The following is a 22,810-nucleotide window of genomic DNA, read 5'->3' on the forward strand; positions in this document are numbered from 1 at the left end:
TACATTCAAGTCTTTAATCCATTTTGAGTTAATTTTTGTGTATGGTGTAAGGTAAGGGTCTACTTTCATTTTTTTGCATGTGGCTATCCAGTTTTCCCAGCACCATTTGTTGAAGAGACTTTCTTTTCTCCATTGTATGTTCTTGGCTCCTTTGTCGAAGATTAGCTGTCCATCGATGTGTGGGACCAGAGGCACTTTCTGATCCCTCCTCACTGGCCCAGTCTTCCTTTTCTTCCAGAGACTTTATGTTGCTCTCCAGGTTCCTCTGAGGGACAAGTCTTCTCTTCCGTGATGTTTGGTCCCATTTGCCTCCTCGGCAGTGATGGTGGATGGGTGTGAGCCCTTTTGGTGTCTGGCCTCCCAAGCTCTCTTGCTTCTGCCTGTTAGCTCTGCCTCTAGTGAGCGAACTCAGAAACTCGCCCCGTGATGGTGGAGGTCCATCTACTGGCCAGTTGAGACTGACCATTCTCTTGGGGAGCCTCAACGGAAGCCCTGTTCACCGTATGGTTTTGGAAATCAATACACTAAGGACTGCATGAATGTCTCCATTATTTTTTAGAAAACAAGAAGCCAAGGAGGGGCAAGCCATTGCGAGACTGGCGCGAGCGGAGAAATGCCATCCGGCTCACCAATGAACATACGGTGGAGACACTGGTGGTGGCCGATGCCGACATGGTGCAGTACCACGGGGCAGAGGCTGCCCAGAGGTTCATCCTCACTGTCATGAACATGGTGAGTCTGGAGTCAGGGTTCTGACCCTGGTGGGCTCTGTTTCATCTTGGATGAGTGCTTGGGACGTGGGTGCTATGTCCTCATCTTCTCCTCAGTTAAGGAAGAAGCTGGGTTGGGGGATGGAGGCACACACAGCGTTATGACCCCTGGGCTGCGCAGAGGTCAGGGGGCTTGTGGGCGTCCCCGTGGGAGAGGGCCCCCCCACTGACTCACTTTGGTGTGGTGTTTCAGTGCCTGGGTTTGCCCAGTGATTGAGCTCTGCCCCGCCACTCCTTACCAGAGGCCCTCTAAGACTGTTGCTCTGTGTGAGACCCATCCAAGGGGTATTCAAAGTGACTGAGCCCAGTCTGTGCTCTAAGGAGTCAGCAGTCTAGAAGGAGGAATCATGACCAAACTTTCATGTAAACAGAGCTTGCTGTGTGCAGTGAGGGCCTGGTGAGAGATGGGGAGAGAGGTTATCTAGTGGAGGGAACCAAGGAAGGAGTCTGTGTGTACATCCGATTTGATGGGTGGGGATAGAGGTGCTTCCCTTGATGGGTGTGTGGGAGAGGGGCTGCACTCCTCAAATTTTAGACACAGAAGCATCTTTGAGTACATCCCAACTCCAGCCATCTATCCGCTTTCCTAACAAGCATTTTTGAAGACCTCCTGGCACTGTGTTAGATGCTGGGGATACAAGTGCAAAAAATACCTGGTCCTTCCCTCAGAAGGCAGTGGTATCAACAACGAATAAAGCATCCATGTTAACAGTAGAAATACCTGTGGGGACCACCAGGGTCCAGGTGGAAGGCTGGTGAGTGATCATCCTGCAGCATGGAGGTTTCATGAGAGAGCTGATCCTTGAGCTGAGCGGGAGTAAGTGTTTGCCAGATTAGGGGAGGGGTGGCAGGTCACACAGAGGGTGCAGCAGGAGCTGCATTTGGGGGAGGCCTGGTGGTGGGATGCAGCTGCAGCAGGGAGTGCAGGAGCCTTAGGGGTATGGGTGGACATGTGGACTGGGTCGTGTTGGGGAAGGCAGGTAAGACAGCTTGAGAGGTGGGGCCACAGAAGGGATGGGGAGGAACGTGTCCAGAGTCATGTTCAGGAGGACAACTCCAGCAGCTGTGCACAGGGTGGATTGGAGTGGGAAAAGGCAAGAAGGAGCATCGGGAATGGAATATGTGTGAACTAAAGGGCAGGAGTGAGGATGGAGGAGGTGGTCGTACAGAGAGGAGGATGTGCTGGGACGAAGAATCCACAGAAACTGGTGACTGGTAGGGTGTGGGGCTTGGTGAGGCAGGAAGAGGAGGTGAGAGAAATTCAGGGTACATCTGGGCTACAAGCAGAGTGTTTGGGGACATGACGAGTTCAATTCTAGACAAGCTGGATTCGAGCTCCCCATGGAGATCAGGATGGAGGTCCTGGCTGGAAATAGGGCGTGGGGCTTATCAGCATAGAGCTGGGAGCTCGCAGCGTTGTCCAGGTGGAGCACATTGGATGGGTAGAGAAGCTGGCCACACACAGCCCAGTGGATCCTGGGGGGCAGGGCAGGGGATGAGGAGCTGGCAGAAGGGCAGACACAGACTGGAAGGAGGTTGTCCCTAAGGAAGGAGGTGAGAGGTGCAAGAAGGCACTGGTTAACAATGCCAGATGCTACAGCCAGGTCCCTGGAGGAATAGCTTTAGGGATTGTTGGGGGTGGAAGCTGGACAGGGGCAGACCGAAATGAGAATGGGAAGTGAAGTAGAAGCAGCAGTTGCAGACAATCTTGGCTGAGGGAGAGGAGAGACAAGAGCTTTGCTAGGTGGAATCAGTGTCAAGGAGGACTTTGTTGAGGGAAAGGGGAACAGGTGTTAAGAGTGTGGAGTTTAGGCTCAGACAGGCCTGGACCAGGACCCCTGCTCTGCCACTGACCGCCGAGCTGGCAGATGGTGTCAGATGCTCCTCCTCAGCCAGGCAGGGGTTTGGCACAGAGTGCTCTGGGCCTGGCAGCAAAGGGTCGTGTGGCTATGGAAGGGGAGTAAGTAGGCAGGGCAAGGTTAAACAGGCCGTGGGCTATGCTGTCGGGGGAGATGTGGCTGAAGAAGGCCCAAGAGGAAGGAGGTGGCGACATCGCCAAGGTCACGCAGGAGGTTGCTGGTAGGGCCATGGCCATCAGGCCAAGCCTCTCCCTAACTGGCCACGGGAATATAGATGCTTGTGAACCCACCATGGGCTAACGGGCGTTGTGAGCCTCACAGCGGTCCTGCTTGCTGTAAAGACAAGACTCGGGCCTCCTCCTCTGTTTGTCAGGTAGGCTCTCCCGACACATACCTATTTGTAGGAAATTCCCTCTGTCTTGCCCACGCCCACCTCAGACATGCTGTGCTCTAAAGCTGAGGCTCCTTTGGTAGCACTTTGAGAGTAGCATCTTCATGGTGAGTGACTGTTGGGACACACAGACTTCCTCACAGGATGGGCTCTTCTGCAAAGCAAACCAGCAGTGTGCACACCCAGGGGACCCTCGGCTAGTGATCTGTTTTCAAGACATGGCCTCTGTGGGTACAACACCTAGTTGCCCTCCCTTTCAAAGTCATAAACTCTGGAAGTTGCAGTAACATTTTTTCCCTTCCTGCCTTCCATCCTTTGTTCCTTCCTTCCCTTTTTTCAGGTTTCTTTTTTTTTTTAAATTGTGGTAAAAAACACATAAAGTATACCATTTTAACCATTTTTAAGTGTACAGTTGAGTGCATTTAACACATTTACATAGTTGTGCAGCCAACACCACCATCCGTCTCCAGAACTTTCTTTGTCTTCCCAAACTGAAACTCTGTACCCATTGAACACTAACTTCCCATACCCCACCACCCCCCAGCCCCTGGTAACCACCATTCTACTTTCTATCTATGAATTTGATGATTCTAGGTACCTTATATAAGTAGAGCCACATGGTATTTGTCCTTTTGTGAGTGGCTTATTTCACTTAGCATAATGGGCATAATGTCTTCAAGGTTCCTCCATGTTGTAGCAGGTGACAGAATTTCCTTCCTTTTTAAGGCTGAATAATATTCCATTGTATATACATTTTGTTTATCCATTTGTCCATCAATGGGCACTTTGGTTGCTTCCATCTTTTGGCTCTTATGATTACTGCTGCTGTGAACATGGATGTATAAATATCTGAGTCTCTGCTTTAACTTCTTTTGGGTATATACCCAGAAGTGGAATTGCTTTTGTTAACTTTTAATGGTGTGTGGCCATGGTTTCTGAGGAATATTTCTGTGTTCTTCCTTTGCGTAAACCCAGGTCCTCCTGGTGGCTGGTTAATGATGGGTTTCAGTGCTCTAGACTGCCAAGAGGTAGCCCTGGAGGAGGGCTGGTGGGCCTGGCTCCACCCCAGACTCTTTCATCTGCAGATAATTTCATCTCCTTTATTTTTTTCTAATTGTCCTGGGGACAAGTGCAAGAAGTAAACATTCCGTACAACAACTAAAGTAGTAATAAGAGAAAGCTCCTACTTTGATATATCTTTCATAATTTATTATCTGGGCAGGGGCAGCTATTTTATCACAGGTGGGGAGGGGCGTTGTACATGGGAACATCGCCCTCCCCACCCTCCATGGGCTGTAAGGACTGAAAGACAGGGGCTGAGTGGTTGTGATGCTTGGCTTTAATTCAACACTCTTCGCTCCTCTTCAGCTGCTTAAGACATTGAAGGCTCCAGATCATTTTGCTGAGGGCAAACCTGGGGCCAACCACGTTAAATTGTATTTAAATGTTTCCTGATGAGGCTGACCTAATAAGAACAATGCCACTATGATGAAGGGCGTATGGCATGTGTATAGTAACACTTAGCCTTTCAGTCGTCTGTCCTTGGGGTTTCTTGGCCAGTCTAACAAGGCCAGAAAGTGAATGAAAGCAGAATGTCCTGACCCATTCACACAGACCCTCACCACTGGGAACTGTTTCTGTTGCTCTAGTCATGGGTTGCTATTCAGCAAATTTAAAAACAAGTTACATTCAAACATCACATCTTGTTTTCAACAAGACCACCCTCCACCACCACCACCAGCCTTCAATCCCTCAAAATCTGGTTTTGAAAATCCAAAGAATTCTATCCTGCCTGTGGCTGTTTTGGAAAAGGGATTTCTGTTAATAAGTAAGATCATCTTTAAGCCAGGAGGATGGGAAAGGATTGTGGCTGGATGAGGAGCCCTGTCATTAGACAAGGCCCTCAGGTGCAGCAAGCAGGAGGGCGAGGCCAGCCACCCCATTTCTCTCCCATCAGGGAGTGTTTTCTGTGGGTCTCCAAGATTGAAGTGGCTACATTTCCTTAGCTCCCCTGGATTGGGAAGGAAATCTGCTGGAGTGGTTGCCACCTTCCTTCCAAAATATTTCTCTCTGTGGGAAGTAGCATCATTGGGTGCTAATATCCAGGCTCCCACCTGCTCCCCGCCCTTCCACTTGGGTCTCTGTGGGCAGAGGCCCAGCTCATTCATGCATGCTGCTCTGACCCCCAAGGCTAATCCCAGACAGGCCCCTGTCCCCAAGGCAGGCCTGGGGGAGAAGTTGATGTCAAGTGTTTACTTATAGTTTTCTTAGCATCTCCTAGTTGTGATGTATTAGATCAGTGTCAATTGGTGGCCTGTTTGCCCATGTTTGAGAGAAAGGAAAGAAGTGGATGTTTGTGATGCATCCATCAGTCCAGATGACAAGCTGGGTGATTTCATGTCTTTTCTTCCTCATTCTTGGTGGATTTCATCATTCTCATTTACAGAGAAGGAAATGGAGGCTTGCGGGGAGTGGCACAGCAGGGTGCAGAGCCACTGAGTACACAGCAGGGTGAGGACTCAAACCCAAGGCTGAGGGACCCCCACCCCACCTTGTTCAAGATGACAAGCATGTCTGGAGTCTGTTGTTTCTCTCCATCTCCACCCTGGACTGACTGCCATTATTTCTGGTATTGACAACTACAGGAGCTGCTTTTCTGGGCTCCTCACTTCATTTTCTTCCCCCTTGAATCCTTGCTGCAGGATGACCAGCAAGATCTTCATCCAACAGAATTAGGACTTCATCACTTAGCAGCACTAAGCCCCTCTGTGGCTTCCCATGGGGTTAATGTGGAATCCTCCCTCTTTTGTGTGGCTCTCCAAGGCCATGTGACCCAGGGCTGCCTGTTTCTCCTGGGCTTTGTTCCCTTCTCCACCTCAGCACTGACACCTGCCATGCAGGCCACCATTCCTCAGGCTCCCCAAGCTCCTCTTGGACTCATGGTCTCTGTCAAGAATTCTCTTCTCTCTATTCCTTATAGAGCTAGCTCCTCTGGTCTTTTAGGCCTCCATGTAAATGTCCTGTCAGAGGGCCCCTCCTTCCTGATTCCTCTGAAAAGGCCAACCTGTTTTCTTTATCACAGCAGCCTGCTTTTTACTTGCTGGTCCTTATCTTGATTTATAATTCCATATTTATCTGCTTTTTAAAAACCATCTTGTTGCAGAGTTTTTGTAAGCTATTGAATGTAAGCTGCTATAAACTCAAATTAGAGTGTTATAACTTTAGGATGTTAAATGTAATCCCCATGGTAACCACAAAGAAAATAGCTATAGAATACACACAAAAGGAAATGAGAATGAAATTTAAAAGTTTCATTATAAAAATATCAACTAAACACAAAAATGTCAGTACTGTAGGAGACGAGGGACAAAAAAGCTATAAAGCATACAGAAAACAAATAGCAAAATGCAGAAGTAAGTCCTTCCTTATCATAAATTACCCTAAATGTAAGTGGATTATATTCTTCAATCAAAAGACAGATTGGCAGAATGGATTAAGAAAAAAACCCAACATGATCCCACTATATGCTGCTATGGAGCTCTATATGCTCCATCTCTCTACAAGAGACTCACTTTAGATCCCAAAACACAAATAAGTTGAAAGCAAAAGGATGGAAAAAGACATTCCATGCAACTAATAACCATAGAGCGCAGGAGTGGCTATACTAACATCACACAAAATAGACTTTAATTAAAAAAAGTTTACAAGAGGCAAAGAAGGATACCGTATATTAATAAAAGATTCAATACAGCAAAAGATATAACAGTTATAAGTATTTATGCAGCTAATAACAGGCCATCAAAATATATGAAGCAAAAATTGATAGAATTGAAGGGATAAATATGCATTTCTATAATAATAGTTTGAGACTTCAATCCTCCACTCTCAATAGTGAATAAGACAACTACACAAGAAGATAAGGAAGTGGAGGACTTGAACAACACAATAAACCAACTAGATCTAACAGACAGACAGAATACTCTACCCAACAACAGAATATTCCTTTTTTTCAAGTGCATGTGGCATATTATCCAGGATATACCATATATTAGGTCACAAATTGTCTCAACACATTTGAAAGATATCATGCAAAATAATCTTCTCCAAGCACAATGAAAATCAATAACAGAAGGAAAACTGGAGAATTCACAAATATGTGGAAATTAAACAACATACTCTTAAACAACCACTGGGTCAAGGGAAAAACCACGGGAAATGAGAAAATACACAGAGGTGAATAAAAATAAAAACACAACATACCAAAACTTGAGGAACAGTGAGGGAAATGTATAGCTGTAAATGCTCACATTAAAAAAGAAGAAAGATCTCAAATCAACCACCTAACTTTAAACCTTAAGGAACTAGAAGAAGAAGAACAAATTAAACTCAAAGCTAGCAGAAGGAAGAAAATAATATTAGAATGAGATAGATAAAGAATAGAAAAATAATAGAGAAAATCAACAAAAGCAAGAGTTAAATCTTTAAAAAAAATTGATAAAATTGACAAATCTTTACCTGGGCTAATAACAAAACTCAGATTACTAAAATCAGAAATGAAAGTGGGGACATGACTACCAATTCTACAGAAATAAAAGGGATTATAAGAGAATACTGTGAACCATTGTACACCAACAGATGGAATAACCTAGAGGAACTGGAAAAATTCCTAGAAACACAGAACTTACCAAGACTTAATCACAAAGATATAGAAAACCTGAACAGACCTATAGCTAGTAAGGAGATTGAATCAGTAATCAGAAGTCTCCTGACAAAAGCCCTAGACTTGGCAGCTTCACTGGTGAATTATATCAAACATTTAAAGGAGCACTAACTAACCAGTTCTCAAACTCTTTCAAAAAACTGAAGAGGAGAGAACACTTCCTAACTCTTTCTATGAGGCCAGCATTGCCCTTATACCAAAGCCAGGTAAAGACACTAAAAGAAAAGAAAACTACAGTTCCTTGTGAATGAGAAGATAATTTCCCTTATGAATATTATTGCAAAAATCCTTAACAAAATACTAGCAAACCAAAATCAGATTATACATCACAACAAAGTGGGATTTATTCCTGAAATGCAAGGATGGTTCAACATACAAAAATCAATGTAATACACCATATTAACAGGATGAAGGATAAAACAAAACCCGATCACCTCAATTGATGCAGGAAAAGTGTTTGATAAAATTTAACACTCTTTCATGATACAAAAAACACTCAACTAACTAGGAATAGAAGGAAACTACCTCAATATCATAAACACTATGTATAAAAAACCCACAGCAAACATAATACTCAATGGTGAAAGATTGAAAGCTCAGGCTCTAAGATCAGGAACAAGGCAAGGATGCCTGCTTTCACTGCTTCTATTCAACATACTACTGGGAGTCCTAGCCACAGCAATTAGAAAGAAAAAGAAATAAAAGGCATCCAAACAGGAAAGGAAGAAATAAATTATCTTTGTTCACAGATGACATGAGCTTATATGTAGAAAACCCTAAAATTCCACATAAAAAATGTTAGAACAAATAAAATAATTCAGCAAAGTAGCGGGATACAAAACCAACACACATCAGTTGCATTTCTATACAGTAGTCCCCCCTTATCCAGTTTTGCTTTCTGTGGTTTCAGTTGCTTGCAGTCAACTGCAGTCTGAAAATACAGTACAATAAGATATTTTGAGAGACAGAGACCACATTCACATATTTTTTATTATAGTCTGTTATAATTGTTCTATATTATTAGTTATTGTTGTTAATATCTTACTTTGCCTAATTTATAAATCAAACTTTATCATAGGTCTGTGTGTATGAAAAAAAACATGGTATATATACAGTTTGGTACTATCTACAGTTTCAGGCATCCACTGGGGGTCTTGGAACATGTCCCCTGTAGTTAAGGAGTGATTACTGTACCTAACAATGAACAATCCAAGAAGGAAATTAAGAAAACCATTCCATTTACAATAGCTTCCATAAGAATAAAATACTTAGGGATTAACTTAATCAAGGAGGTGAAAGACTTGTACACTAAAAACTACAAAACTGATGAAAGAAATTGAAGACCACCTAAATAAATGGAATGACACTCATGTTCATGGATTAGAAAACTTATTATTAGGATGTTAGTAGTACCCAAAGCAATCTACAGATTCAGTGCAATCTCTAGCAAAATCCAAAGAACATTTTTCCTTGCAGAATAGAGAAATCCATCCTAAAATTGGCATGGAATCTCAAAAGACCCTGAACAGCCAAAACAATCTTGAAAAAGAAAAACAAAGTTGGGGTACTTACACTTCCTGATTTAAAAATTTACTACAAAGGTATAGTAATCAAAATACTGTGGTGCTGGCATAAAGACAAACGTATAGACCAATGGAATAGAATAGAGAGCCCAGAAATAAACCCTGACGTATATGGTCAAATGATTTTCAACAAGGATGCTGAGACCATTCAATGGTGAAGTAACAGTCTTTTCAACAAATAGTGCTGGAAAAACTGGATATCCACATGCAAAAGAATGAAGTTTGACCCTTACCTAACACTATATACAAAAATTAACTCAAAATGGATCAAAGACCTGAACATAAGAGCTAAAACTATAAAACTCCTAGAAGAAAACATAGGAAAAAAGCTTCATTGGATTTGGCAATGATTTTTTCTATGTTACACCAAAGAAACAGGCAACAAAAGAAAAAATAGACAAACTGGACTTCATCAAATATAAAATCTTTTGTTCATCAAGGGATACTATCAGCAGAGTGAAAAGGTAACTCACAGAATGGGAGACAGTATTTGCAAATTACATATCTGATAATATCCAGAATATATAGAGAACTTCTAAAATTCAACAACACCAACAAAAAACAAACAGCACTCATTAGGGAAATGCAAATCAAAACCACAATGAGATATCACTTCACTCCCATTAAGACCATTAAGATGCTATTATTAGAGTGACGTCAGCAACATGGTGGAGTGAGCTCTTCCCTTCATCTCTCCCACTTTGAACTACAACTAAATGGGCAATCATTCACCAACAGAGGAAACCCACACAGCACAACAAGACACCTGAGAGACCCACGCAGCTATATATCTGAAGATGGATGGACTGGACCTCTGGGAAGTGGTGGAGATAGGTGAACACTCCCCTGCCCTTCCCTGGCAGCCCTGTGCAAGCATGTGAATGATTTCCTGGCCGGCACATGGTACTGCTGTTGCCAAAAAGTGGGAACATGCCTCGGGGTGACTGTAGGAAGAGGTGGCAGCAGCCCTTAGCCCACTTGTGATCACGTTCCTGGTGGTGGGAGAGCCCACCATGCTGCTGCGGCCCCAAGGAGTGGCCCAGGCTTTGTCTCCGTGAGGAAGGCCCACCCACCAAGCACAGCAGTCAGTACGATCGCAAGAAGAGGCAGCAGCAGATCTGCACATGTGCCTGAATGCTTTCCCAGCACGCGCAAACTCCCATAGTACCCCCACAATGTCCAGCAGACAGGATGGGATTAGAAACACAGCTCCTGCTTCCCCCTAGTGGTAGCAGGTGCAATCTGTGACCTAATACTACCACAAAGGTGCCGACAAAATGTTAGTTCATCAAATACCATGAGAAACTACAGCAATGATTCAGACCACAAGGAAAATGACAATTCTCCAGAAACGAACCCTGAAGGCACAGAAATTTACAAACTATGTGGCAGAGAATTCAAAGTAGCTGTCATAAAGAAACTCAGTGAGTTACAAGAAAACTAGAAAGACAGTTCAGTGAGCTCAGGAATAAAATTAATGAGAAGAAGGACTACTTCACTAAAGAGATTAAAACTATAAAAAAAAAATACCAAGGAGAAATTCTGGATAGGAAGAACACAATTAATGCAATAAAAAATAATCTAGAATCCTTAAAAAATAGAACTGATGTTATGGCGGAAAGAATTAGTGATTTAGAGGTAGAAATGCTACAGGTGGAGGAAGAGAGAGAACTAAGATGTAAAAAAAATGAAGGAATTCTTTGACAAATATCTGACTCAATTAGGAAAAGCATCATAAGGATTATAGGTATTCCAGAGAGAGAAGAGAGGAGCAGAGAGCTTGTTCAAAGAAATAATAGCTGAGAAGTTCCCAAACATGCGGAAGGAACTGAATTTACAAATACATGAGGCTAATAGAACTAATTATATCAATGCTAAAAGACCACCTCCAAGGCATATAATAGTAAAACTGGCAAAAGTCAACGACAAAGAAAAAATATTAAGGGCAACAAGGCAGAAGAAAATAACCTACAAAGGAACCCTCATCAGGCTTTCAGTGATTTCTCGGCAGAAACCTTACAGGCTAGGAGAGAGTGGAATGATATATTGAAAATATTGAAAGACAAAAACTTTCAACCAAGAATACTCTATGCAGCAAAACTATCCTTCAGTTATGATGGAGAAATAAAACCTTTCCCAGAAAACAAAAGCTGAGAGAGTTCGTTACCACTAGACCTCCCCTACAAGAAATGATTAAAGATAACCTCATACCTGAAACAAAAAGGCAGAGGTCTATGAAGCTTTGAGAAAAGAGATAAATCAGAAAATTGCTGCTCTCCTTCAGAACAGGGAAGCAAATATTCACTTATAATTTAAAAGATAAACAGAAGGAAAGCATCAAAAGTAGCTATAAACACTTCAACTTAGTCACAAACTGCAACACAAAACAGAATAATTTGTGACAACAATAACTCAGAAGGGGAAGAGGAAAGGGATAGAACCTGCTTAGGCTAACGGAGATAAGAGGCTATCAGAAAATGGACTATCTCATCTTTTATACAAGCCTCACGGTAACCACTAAACAAAAAATCAGAGCAGAGCCAGCCACAATTCATTAAAAAAAGAGAAAACCTCCACAGAATACCACCAAAGTGAAATGGCAGTCAGAAATAGAAAGGAAGAGAAACAATGGAAACATAGAACCGGAAAACAAGAGATAAGATGACAGTATTAAGCCTTCATATATGAATAATCACTCTAAATGTAAATGGATTGAATTCTCCAATCAAAAAACACAGAGTAGCTGTGGATTAAAAAAGAAGACCTAACAATACACTGCCTCCGGGAAACCATCTCAGCTCTGAAGACAAACGTAGGCTCAAAATGAAGGGATGGAAGATGATACTCCAAGCAAATGGCAGAACAAGAAAGCAGGTATTGCCATACTTACATCAGACAAAGCAGACTTCAAGATAAAAAAAGACAATGAGAGATAAAGAGGGGCAGTATATAATGACAAAAGGGACACTCCACCAAGAGGACATAACATTTATGAATATTTATGCATCTAACACAGGAGCACCAAAGTATATAAAGCAACTATTAACAGACCTAAAGGGAGAAATTAACAGCAACACAATAATAGTAGGGGACCTCAACACCCCACTTACATCAATGGACAGATGATCCAGACATAAAGTCAACAAGGAAATAGTGGATTTAAATGAAACACTTGATCAGATGGACTTATTAGATATATAGAGACCATTCCATCTAAAACCAGCAGAATACACATTCTTTTCAAGTGCACATGGATCATTCTCAAAGATAGACCATATGTTGGGGAAAAAGGCAAGCCTCAATAAATTTAAGAAGATTGAAATAATCTCAAGCATCTTTTCCAACTATAATGCTATGAAACTAGAAATCAACCACAAGAAAAACACTGGGAAAGTCACAAATATGTGGAGACTAAACAACATGCTACTGAACAACCATTGCATCAATGAAGAAATCAAAGGAGAAATTAAAAAATAAAATGAAAATACACCATACCACTTCTTATGGGATGCAGCAAAAGTGGTCCTAAGAGGGAAATTCATAGTGGTACAGGCCCACTTCAACAAACAAGAAAAATCTCAAACAAGTGATCTTAAACTGCACCTAACAGAACTAGAAAAAGAAGAACAAAGTCCAAAGTCAGCAAAAGGAGGGAAATACTAAAAATTAGATCAGAAATTAATAAAATAGAGACTAAGAAAACACTAGGAAGGATCAATAAAACTGAGAGCTGGTTCTTTGAGAAGATAAACAAAATTGACAAACCCTTAGCCAGACTCAACAAGAAAAAAATAAGGTTCAAATAAATAAAATTAAAAATGAAAGAGGAGAAATTACGATGGATACTGCAGAATTACAAAGGATTATAAGAGGATACTATAAAAAGCTATATGCCCACAAATTGGATAAGCTAGAAGAATAGATAAATTCTTAAGCTTGTACAACCTCCCAAAACTGAATCAAGAAGAAATAGACACTCTGAATAGACCAATCACAAGTAAAGAGACTGGACAGTAATCAAAAACCTCCCCAAAATCAAAAGTCCAGGACCAGATGGCTTCTCTGGAGAATTCTACCAAACATTCAAAAAAGACTTAATACCTATCCTTCTCAAACTATTCCAAAAAATTGAAGAAGTCAGAATGCTTCCTAACTCATTCTATGAGGCCAACATTACGCTGATCCAAAACCACACAAAGAAAACACAAAGAAGGAAAATTACAGGCCAATATTGCTGATGAACATAGATGCAAAAATCCTCAATAAAATATTGGCAAACTGAATTCAGCAATACATTAAAAGGATCATACACCATGATCAAGTGGGATTTATTCTAGAGATGCAGAGATGGTTCAACCTCTACAAATCAATCAATGTGAATCACCACATTAACAAAATGAGGAATAAAAATCACATCATCATCTCAATAGATGCAGAGAAAGCATTTGACAAGCTCCAACGTCCATTTAAGATAAAAAAAAAAAAAACCTCTCAATAAAATGGGTATAGAATGAGAGTACCTCAACAAAATAAAGGCCATATATGAGAAACCCATAGCCAACCTCATACTCAATGGAGAAAAACTGAAAGCCATCCCTCAGAGAATAGGAACAAGACAAGGGTGCCCTCTCTCACCGCTCCTATTCAACATAGTACTGGAGGTTTTGGCCAGAGCAATTAGGCAAGAACAAGGAAGAAAAGGAATCCAAATTGGAAAGAAGAAATAAAACTCTCGCTGCTTGTATATGACATGATTCTATATATAGAAAACCCTAAGAATCTACCAGAAAACTATCAGAAATAATCAACAACTACTGCAAAGTTGCAGGGTACAAAATCAACGTACAAAAATCAGTTATATTTCTGTACACTAACAACGAACTAGCAGAAAGAGAAGTCAGGAATACAATCCCATTTAGAACAATTACAGCAAAAAGAATAAAATATCTAGGAATAAATTTAACCAAAGAGGTGAAAGAGCTATACACTGAAAACTATAAGATGTTATTGAAAGAAATTGAAGAAGGCATAGAGAAATGTAAAGATATTCCATGCTCCTGGATTGGAAGAATAAACATAGTTGAAATGTTCATACTACCTAAAGCAATATTCAAAGTCATTGCAATCCCAATCAGAATCCCAATGACATTCTTCACAGAAACAGAACAAAGAATCCTAAAATTTATATGGAACAACAAAAGATCCTGAATAGCCAAAGCAATCCTGAGAAAAAAGAACAAAGCTGGAGGCCTCACAATCTCTGACTTCAAAATATACTACAAAGCTGTAGTAATCAAAACAGCATGATACTGGCACAAAAACAGACACACAGATCAATGGAACAGAATTGAAAGCCCAGGAAAAAAACCACACATCTATGGACAGCTAATCTTCGGAGCCAAGAACATGCAATGGAAAAAGGAAAGTCTCTTCAATAAATGTTGCTGGGAAATTGGACAGCCATATGCAAAAGAATGAAAGTAGACCATTATCTTGCACTGCACACAAAAATTAATTCAAAATAGATTAAAGGCTTGAAAATAGATTAAAAATAGATTAAATAGAAATTAAAGACGTGAAACCATAAAACTCCTAAAAGAAAATGTAGGCAGTACACTCTTTGACATTGGTCTTAGCAGTATCTTTTTGAATACCACGTCTACTAAGGCAACAGAAACAAAAGAAAAAATTAACAAAGGGGACTACATCAGACTAAAAACCTTCTGCAAGGCAAAGGAAACCAGGAACAAAACGAAAAGACAACCTACTAACTGGGGAAAAATATTTGCAAATCATATATCTGACAAGGGGTTAATCTCCAAAATACATCAAGAACTCATACAAATCAAAAAAAAAAAATACAAACAACAGATTAAAAAAGGGGCAGAGGATATGAACAGACATTTTTCCAAAGAAGATATACAGATGGCCAACATGCACATGAAAGACATTCAACATCACTAATTATTAGGGAAATGCAAATCAAAACTACAATGAGATATCACCTTATACCAGTCAGAATGGCTATAATTACCAAGAAAAAAATAACAAAGATTGAAGAGGATGTGGAGAAAAGGGAGCCCTCATACACTGCTGGTGGGAATGCGAACTGGTGCAGCCACAACGGAAAATAGTAGGGAGATTTCTCAAAAAATTATAAATAGAAATACCATATGATCCAACTATCCCACTACTGGGTGTTTATCCAAAGAACTTGAAATCAACGATCTAAAGAGATTTATGTATCTCTATGTTTATTGCAGCATTATTCATAATAGCCAAGACATGGAAGCAGCTCAAGTGCCCATCGACTGATGAATGGATAAAGAAGAAGTGGTATATATATACAATGGAATACTACTCAGCCATGAAAAAAGACAAAATCGTCCCATTTGCAACAACGTGGATGGACCTTGAGGGCGTGATATTAAGTGAAATAAGCCAGACAGAGAAAGACAAACACCATGTGATTTTACTCATATGTGGAAGATAAACAAATACATGGAAAAAGAGAACTGATTAGTGGTTACCAGAGGGGAAGGGGGCTGGGGAGGGGCGAAAATGGTAATGGGGCACATATGTATGGTGGTGGATAAAAATTAGACTACTAGTGGTGAGCGTGATGAAATCTATACAGAAAATCATAAATAGTAATGTACACCTGAAATTACACAATGTCATAAATCATTATGATCTCAATAAAATAATTGAAAAAAAAAAGATGCCATTATTTAAAAAAATGTAAAATCACAAGTATTGGCGAGAACGGGGACCCTTGTGCACTGTTGTTGGGACTGTAAAATGGTGCAGTCCTCATGGAAAACAGTGTGGTTGTTCTTCAAAAAAATAAAAATAGACTTATCATATGATCCAGTAATTCCACTTCTGAGTATATGCCCAAAAGAAGTGAAAGCAGGGTCATAAACAAATATTTGTATACCCGTATTTGTAGCAGCATTATCCATAATAGCCAAAAGGTGTAAGCAACCCAAGTGTCCATCGACAGGTGAATGGATGAACAGAATGTGGTCTCTCCATACGGTGGAATGTTATTCAGCCTTAAAAAGGAAGGAAATTCTGACACATGCTACAACATAGATGAACATTGAGGACGTTATGTTAAGTGAAATAAGTCAGTCACAAAAGTAGGAATACTGTACAAGTGCTACATGGTACATTTGTATGAGGTACCTGGAGCAGTCCAATTTATAGAGACAGAAAGTAGAATGGTGGTTGCCAGGGGCTGGAGGGAGGAAGGAATGGTACAGAGTTTCAGGTGGGAAAGATGAAAAAGTCCTGTAGGTTGGTGGCGGTGATGGTTGCACAACAATGTGAGTTGTGCTCACATTGCTTAATGCCACTAAAATGTACACTTAAAAATGTGTAAAGTGATAAATTTCATATTATGCATATTTAATACAATTAAAAACCCACCCCGCTTATCTGTCTTTTCATTATCTGTAAGTTCATTCAGGTACGACTATGTCTACACCTTCACCATTATTTACCCAGTGCCTGGTACATGTGCAGGGGATGATCAAAAAATGTTTGTGGAGTCTGTGAACTCGTAAATGAGTGAGTGATGCCATATACCAACATCCTTTGCAACGGATTTAGTGCTGAAGTCATGTAAACACTGGCTTTCCTTTTTTAATTCCTTGATTAATATACTTCTGAAAAGCCTTTTGTATTCCAAGCACATCACACAGATGTGCTGTCCTAAACTCTGGTAGAAAGTGTTTCTACATAAGTGTAATGACATATTTACACCTCCCACACAGCCCACTGTGCTATGGGTGGTCTCCTTCAGCCCCTCTCAGCTCACATCTTGTCCTTCAAGGGGGATGTATCAAGATGGAGAAGATAAAACAAGCATGATGAGAAAGAACTGGACTGAGAGAACACCTGGCTGCTGTAAACAGCTTCACCTCTGAGCTGTGTTCAGTCAGACTTCAGAGTTGCGGAAGAAATGGCTGCTGTGAAAGCAGAACAACTTTGGTTATTTTTGAGGACTTGGGAAGCGTGGAAGAGGTACCAGAAAACCCTGGCATCATGCAGAGTGGTCCTGTTTCCAAACACGGAAGAAAGGAGTTTTGTAAACCATAGAGCGGTGAGCTTGGTTCTTCTGTCGGTCAGAGGTTTTGATTAGAAACTGGATCTGGGCTAACTGAAGCAGAAAAGGAATCATATTTTTGGAAGTGTATATGGAATCGAAAGAAATGCTGGGTTACCGGGCTCAGAATTTGGGGCAGAGTTGGGGGCAGGGGACTTCGGGAGGCCAGGCAGCAGGAGAGAGCAAGGCCAAGGTCTGGCTAGGAGTGTGGGCTTGTCTTGTACTGCCTGACCTCCTGCCGCTTCTGTGTCCTGGGAACATCTCCCCACTGCCTTGCCTCTCCTTCAGGAATCAGAGCCCTAGGTGAGTGTCCAGGAACGGGCCTACTCCAGGGCTGCTGTGGCAGGCCAGAGTGAGGCTGATACTCCCTTTGGTTTCTATATTGGGAAGAGAGTCCCTGCCTTTTTCCAGAGCTCACCCTGTGGGGGAATTTTCCCCAGTGAAAACAGCAGTAGATGCTGTTTAGCTAAGAAAGAAGAAGAAAAATTCCAGCAAAATGTCTGGCCACTACACAGGCTAGAGTATAAGAGGTTCACTCACATGACATATGATCCTATAGCTGCACTCCTGGGTATATACACAAATGAATTGAAAGCAGGGTCTCCAAGAGATATATGTACATCCATGTTCATGGCAGCATTCTTCACAATAGCCAAAAGGAGGAAGTAACCCAAGTGCCCATTGAAGGATGAACAGATAAACAAAATGGGGTATGTATATATATACACACAATGGAATATTGTTCAGCCTTAAAAAGGAAGGAAATTCTGATATATGCCCCAACATGGATGAACCTGAAGAACATTCTGCTAAGTGAAATAAGTCAGTCACAAAAAGATAAGTACTATATGATTCCACTTATATGAGGTGCCTGGGGTAGTCAAATCCACAGAGACAGAAAGTAGAATGGTGGCTGCCAGGCACTGGGAGGAAGGGAGAATGAGTTGTGTAATGGCTACAGAGGTTCAGTTTTGCAAGATGAAAAGGGTTCCATGGATGATGGTGTGATGGTAGCACAATAATGTGAACGTATTTAACACTACTGAACTGCATACTTAAAAATGGTTAAGATGGTAAATTTTGTGTTATTTGTATTTTAGTGCAATTAAAAATTAAAAAGAGGTTCACTCACTAATTCCATTCAGCTGTATTTACTGGGCACCTGATGTGTGCTAGGGACTCTTGTAAAGACTGGGGAGAGAGTAGGCCTCATGGAGCTCATGTAGTGGGACCGACAGACAGTGCTCAACACACAAATCAGTAAAATTTGTGTGCAGATTTGATAAACTGCTATGCGAAGATCCAGGTGATAGCAAGTGACTGAGGTAGTTAGGGACACTTCTGTGAGGAGTGACTTCCACTTAGAAGGGAAGACATTAAGGAGCCAGCCAGTGGGGGTCATTCTGGCATTTGGGAGGGCACGGAAAGAGGCTGTTCTGATCGGTGATGGGGAGGTTGGGGGTGTGGTGAGAGGTGCGCCATCCGGCCGACCTCGCAGGCTGGTACGCCAGGCATGGGGCTGGGCCTCGCTGCACGTGCAACGGGAAGCTGCTGCAAGGTTTAAGCAGAAGAGTGGCCTGCAATGATTTGTGCTATGTGAGATCCCTCTGCCTGGCACTTATCCAGGGAAATGGAGTCCTACTCCAGGCTGTCTCTCCAGCACACCACTCACCTGCACACGTAAGCGCAGACGGAGAAGCCTCCGCCAGGCCGGGTCTCCCAGTTGGCAGCGAGCCGCAGAGGGGTGCTCTGGACTCGGCTCTTGTTGATTTTCAAAATGTGCTGTAGTGCTTCTTTACCTACATGACTTATTTTCCTTTGGTTGGGGGTGGTGGTGACACAGGAGCACGAATATTTTAAAACAAATTGCAGACGGAAACAGGTGGCGCTGACACTAGAAACCCTGGGTTTGGGCGGCCAAATTGGAAAACGGGGCCACTTGACAGAGCTTTGGTTGTTTTTAGCTTCCTTAACAACCATGGAGCGGAATGAAAACCTGAGACGTTCCAGGCAAGTTCTGTTTGGAGGGAAAATGACATCAATTTTACTCAATTACCATTCAAAACAGACAGTAAGCCTCTCTCTGGTGACCAGAGAAACTCGCAAGGTGTTAGAGCACTCACTGGTTCTCATATCCGGCAGCCATTGATGGGAAACTGCTGGGAGCTTGTTAAACGCAGATGGCCAGACCCACCTTCAGGGTCTCTGATTCAGTGGGTCTGGGCTGGGCTCTAGAATGTGCATTTCCAACAAGTACCCAGGTGATGTTGGTGCTGCTGCTTCAGGGACCCCACTGAGTGGCACTGTGCTAGAGAACGTCATCCCCTCCTGTGTGGGGGTCTGAATGGGCGCCGTATGTGATGTGAGAGTGTCGTCTGCAGTCCCCGTCTGTCCTAGGGAGCCCCTCAGTCACGCAGGTAGGTGGTGCTCTTGTGAAAACCCTGCTTGGTATTATGAACAGCTCCTCCCCATGTACCCCCGTCACCTGCTCCTTCTCTGGTCCCTGTCTCCCGCTCTCTGACTGTGTCCCCAAGTCACCAGCCAGGAGAGCCGCAGTGTGCTGCTGGTAGTGGGTCCACTCAGCTCCGTCTCCAGGCTGCCAAGGAAATGTGACAAATGCAGCTAGGGCTCTGAACACTTGCCAGGACCCAGCCAGAGCTGGACGCCGGAGACAGAGTTTCCAGACAATTGGCTATACTGTTCTCTGCCCAACCAGGTGTCTCCCTAAACATCGTGTGGCCACCACCTCCAAGACTTCTCCTGAGTATGAATTTCCATGGGGAAAAAAGATGGGGAGACTTTGCTACATGTCTTTGAAGCCTGCTGCTTTGTATTTTGTGGCTGTCATGGGATTTTCATCTGGCTGGCCTAGCTTGGCGCTGAGCCTCGAGGGAGATCCTGTGCGTCTGCCCTGCTCCCTGCTGAGCTTTCTGGGAGCGTGGTACAGCTCACATCAGGTGACAAGGCACTGTAGCCATGGTCAGGCTCCCATTTCTGCTCTCATAGTTAATGTCAAGGTAAATGCTTTCCTACAGGCTTACTAGAGAATGTTGTTTAGAGCATGAAACTTTTTTTTTTAATTAGTTAATTTAAAATTTTTATTTTGGTAACATGTACACATAACAAAATTTACCATCTTAGTCATTTTGAAGTGTACTGTTCAGTATTATGTATATTCAAATTGTTGTGCAACCAACCTTTAGAACTTTGTCATCTTGCAAAACTGAAACTATGCCCATTAAACAGCTCCCCATCTCCCCCTCCTTCCTAGCCCCTGGAGCATGAAGCTCCCCCCACTCCATCTCACATCTTTTTTGTGCATTTGCTCCAAGGGAAGCAACTGAGCCTTTGGGGTAGTGGTGTATGATATGCGTGGAACTGTCATCATCCCGGTGAGGAGAAAATGGGAGATTCTGACCGGGAAGTTTGTTCCCATACTTTTGTTCTCCTGAAACTTGCACCATTCCACACAGGTTCTTTATGCTGCTTTTATGTGGCATGTCAGAATACCACTGAGAATTGCTTTACTACGTTATTTCTTTAAACCTACAATATTTTTTAAGTGTCTTTGGCTGGTGTCAACATTACACGCAATGTGTAGATTGCACCTTAAAACCCTGTGCGACTTGAATTTTCTCCCTCCTAACTTCAAGTTTTCATTCTTCCTAATTTTCATGTTTTGAATTGAGGTTTTCCAGTTTGGGCCCAATCCTAATGCTGAATATTTCTGGAAAAATTTGAATTACAGCCATTGGGTGGTTCTCAAAATATCAAAACAAGGAAAAAGTTATGTGCTTTCCCCTTCTTCACCCAGGTTTGGGGATAGATAATTAAGACATGACTTCAGAATTGGCCTATGGATGGTCCAGTGTAAAAAAGGAAAAAAGAAGACTGTTGTTTTGTTCTCAAGGAAAAAAACTCTGGGGAGGAAAATGTGAGAACAGAACAACTGAATGTGTTCTGTTTTTCCTTGTGGGAAATAATATTCAGTTACACAAAGGTTTTATTTTGCTTTAATAATGGTGTTTAAAGAGTAAAATGCAAGCGATGACACAGCTAATTCCTTTGTCATACAGATGCTCACACACTGTGCATGCCTGGCCTCTGATGCTTGTGTGTCAGACACGGTGTCGAGCTTCACATGGCCTGAATTAACCATGGCTACAGTCTCTGCTGTGGTTGTTGCTTTATGTTGCTGCTGGTGTACTGGTGAACACAGCACTAACTGGAGAAAGTTTTAATGTCCCTGCTGGAAAATTCTCCCTCTAGATTATATCCATCAGAAAAAAACAAGTAGAATATTCAAAACCAAGTGAAATAAATCAGAGAAAAACAGATACTGTATGATCTCACTTATATGTGGCATCTAAAAAACCATGGATACAGAGAACAGACTGGTGGTTACCAGAGGCAGGGCTTGAGGAGAGTGGGGGAATGAATGAAGGGGAGTCAACAGGTATAAACTTCCAGTTATAAGATAAATAAGTCCTGGGGATGTAATGTATAGCATGGTGACGATAGTTAGCAATACTGTTTCATATATTTGAAAATTGCTGAGAGAGTAGGTCTTAAAAGTTCTCATCATAAGAAAAAAATTGTAACGATGTGAGGTGATGGATGTGAACTAGGCCTATTGTAGTAATCATTTCGAGATCTATCTCAAATCATCATGTTGTACACCTAAAACTAGTAAAATGTTATATGTCAGTTATATCTCAATAAAACTGGAAAAACAAACAAAAACCAGGACATAATGAAACATATAAAAGTATTGCCTCAATAAAAATAAAAGAATATTCAAAAGGTTCTCATCCTTGTTGCTCTATATCTTACTCTCCGACCTTCATCACCTGCCCAACATACCTCCTTGCATCCTGCTTTCTCCATATTATGGAAAGGGAATTCAGGAGGGTCGTAATGACCTGGGGGTCCTCAAATCCAGTTGGCTTTTTTCTGTCCATGTCAACTTTGATTCCTTTGCCTCATTTGAGGCTTTCTGTCCTCTCTTCCCCTTGAAACTCTTTCCTTTGACTTCTTAATATTGAGATCCTTATAATTAAGTTCTGCCAACAAGAGGTGCAAAACTGAGAGGGACATAGCCTTTTCTGTTACTCTAACAGACAAACTTTGGTGAAAATTAAGGGAATAAACAAGGAATATGGTCTTCATGGCTGGACAAGCCTAGATTTGAGCTGGGCTCATCGCTGACTGGCTCTGGGTCTTGAGCGGGTGGCTTTATTTCGATGAGCCCAGGGTGGTGGAGATATAACCTTAATGGTTTGTGATGAGGGTTAGAGATGATGCAGACTGGCACACACGATGCAGACTGTGGCAGCTGGCCGCAGGCGTTGACCTCTTCCCTCCCCTTCAAAAA

The 22,810-nt window shown here is 42.0% G+C and overlaps 1 protein-coding gene across 1 annotated transcript in view; it reads left to right on the forward strand.

Moving 5' to 3' along the window:
• Positions 1-22,810, forward strand: part of ADAMTS17 (ADAM metallopeptidase with thrombospondin type 1 motif 17) — a 366,608-nt gene that overhangs the window by 77,825 nt on the left and 265,973 nt on the right. Inside the window, 1 exon segment of the mRNA XM_087428860.1 lies at positions 560-732. Within this exon segment, the coding sequence (XP_087284986.1) occupies positions 560-732 (173 nt within the window).

Source organism: Ceratotherium simum, chromosome 3, assembly GCF_057802395.1.
Source record: "Ceratotherium simum simum isolate JZ-2026a chromosome 3, ASM5780239v1, whole genome shotgun sequence".
NCBI lineage: Eukaryota > Metazoa > Chordata > Mammalia > Perissodactyla > Rhinocerotidae > Ceratotherium > Ceratotherium simum.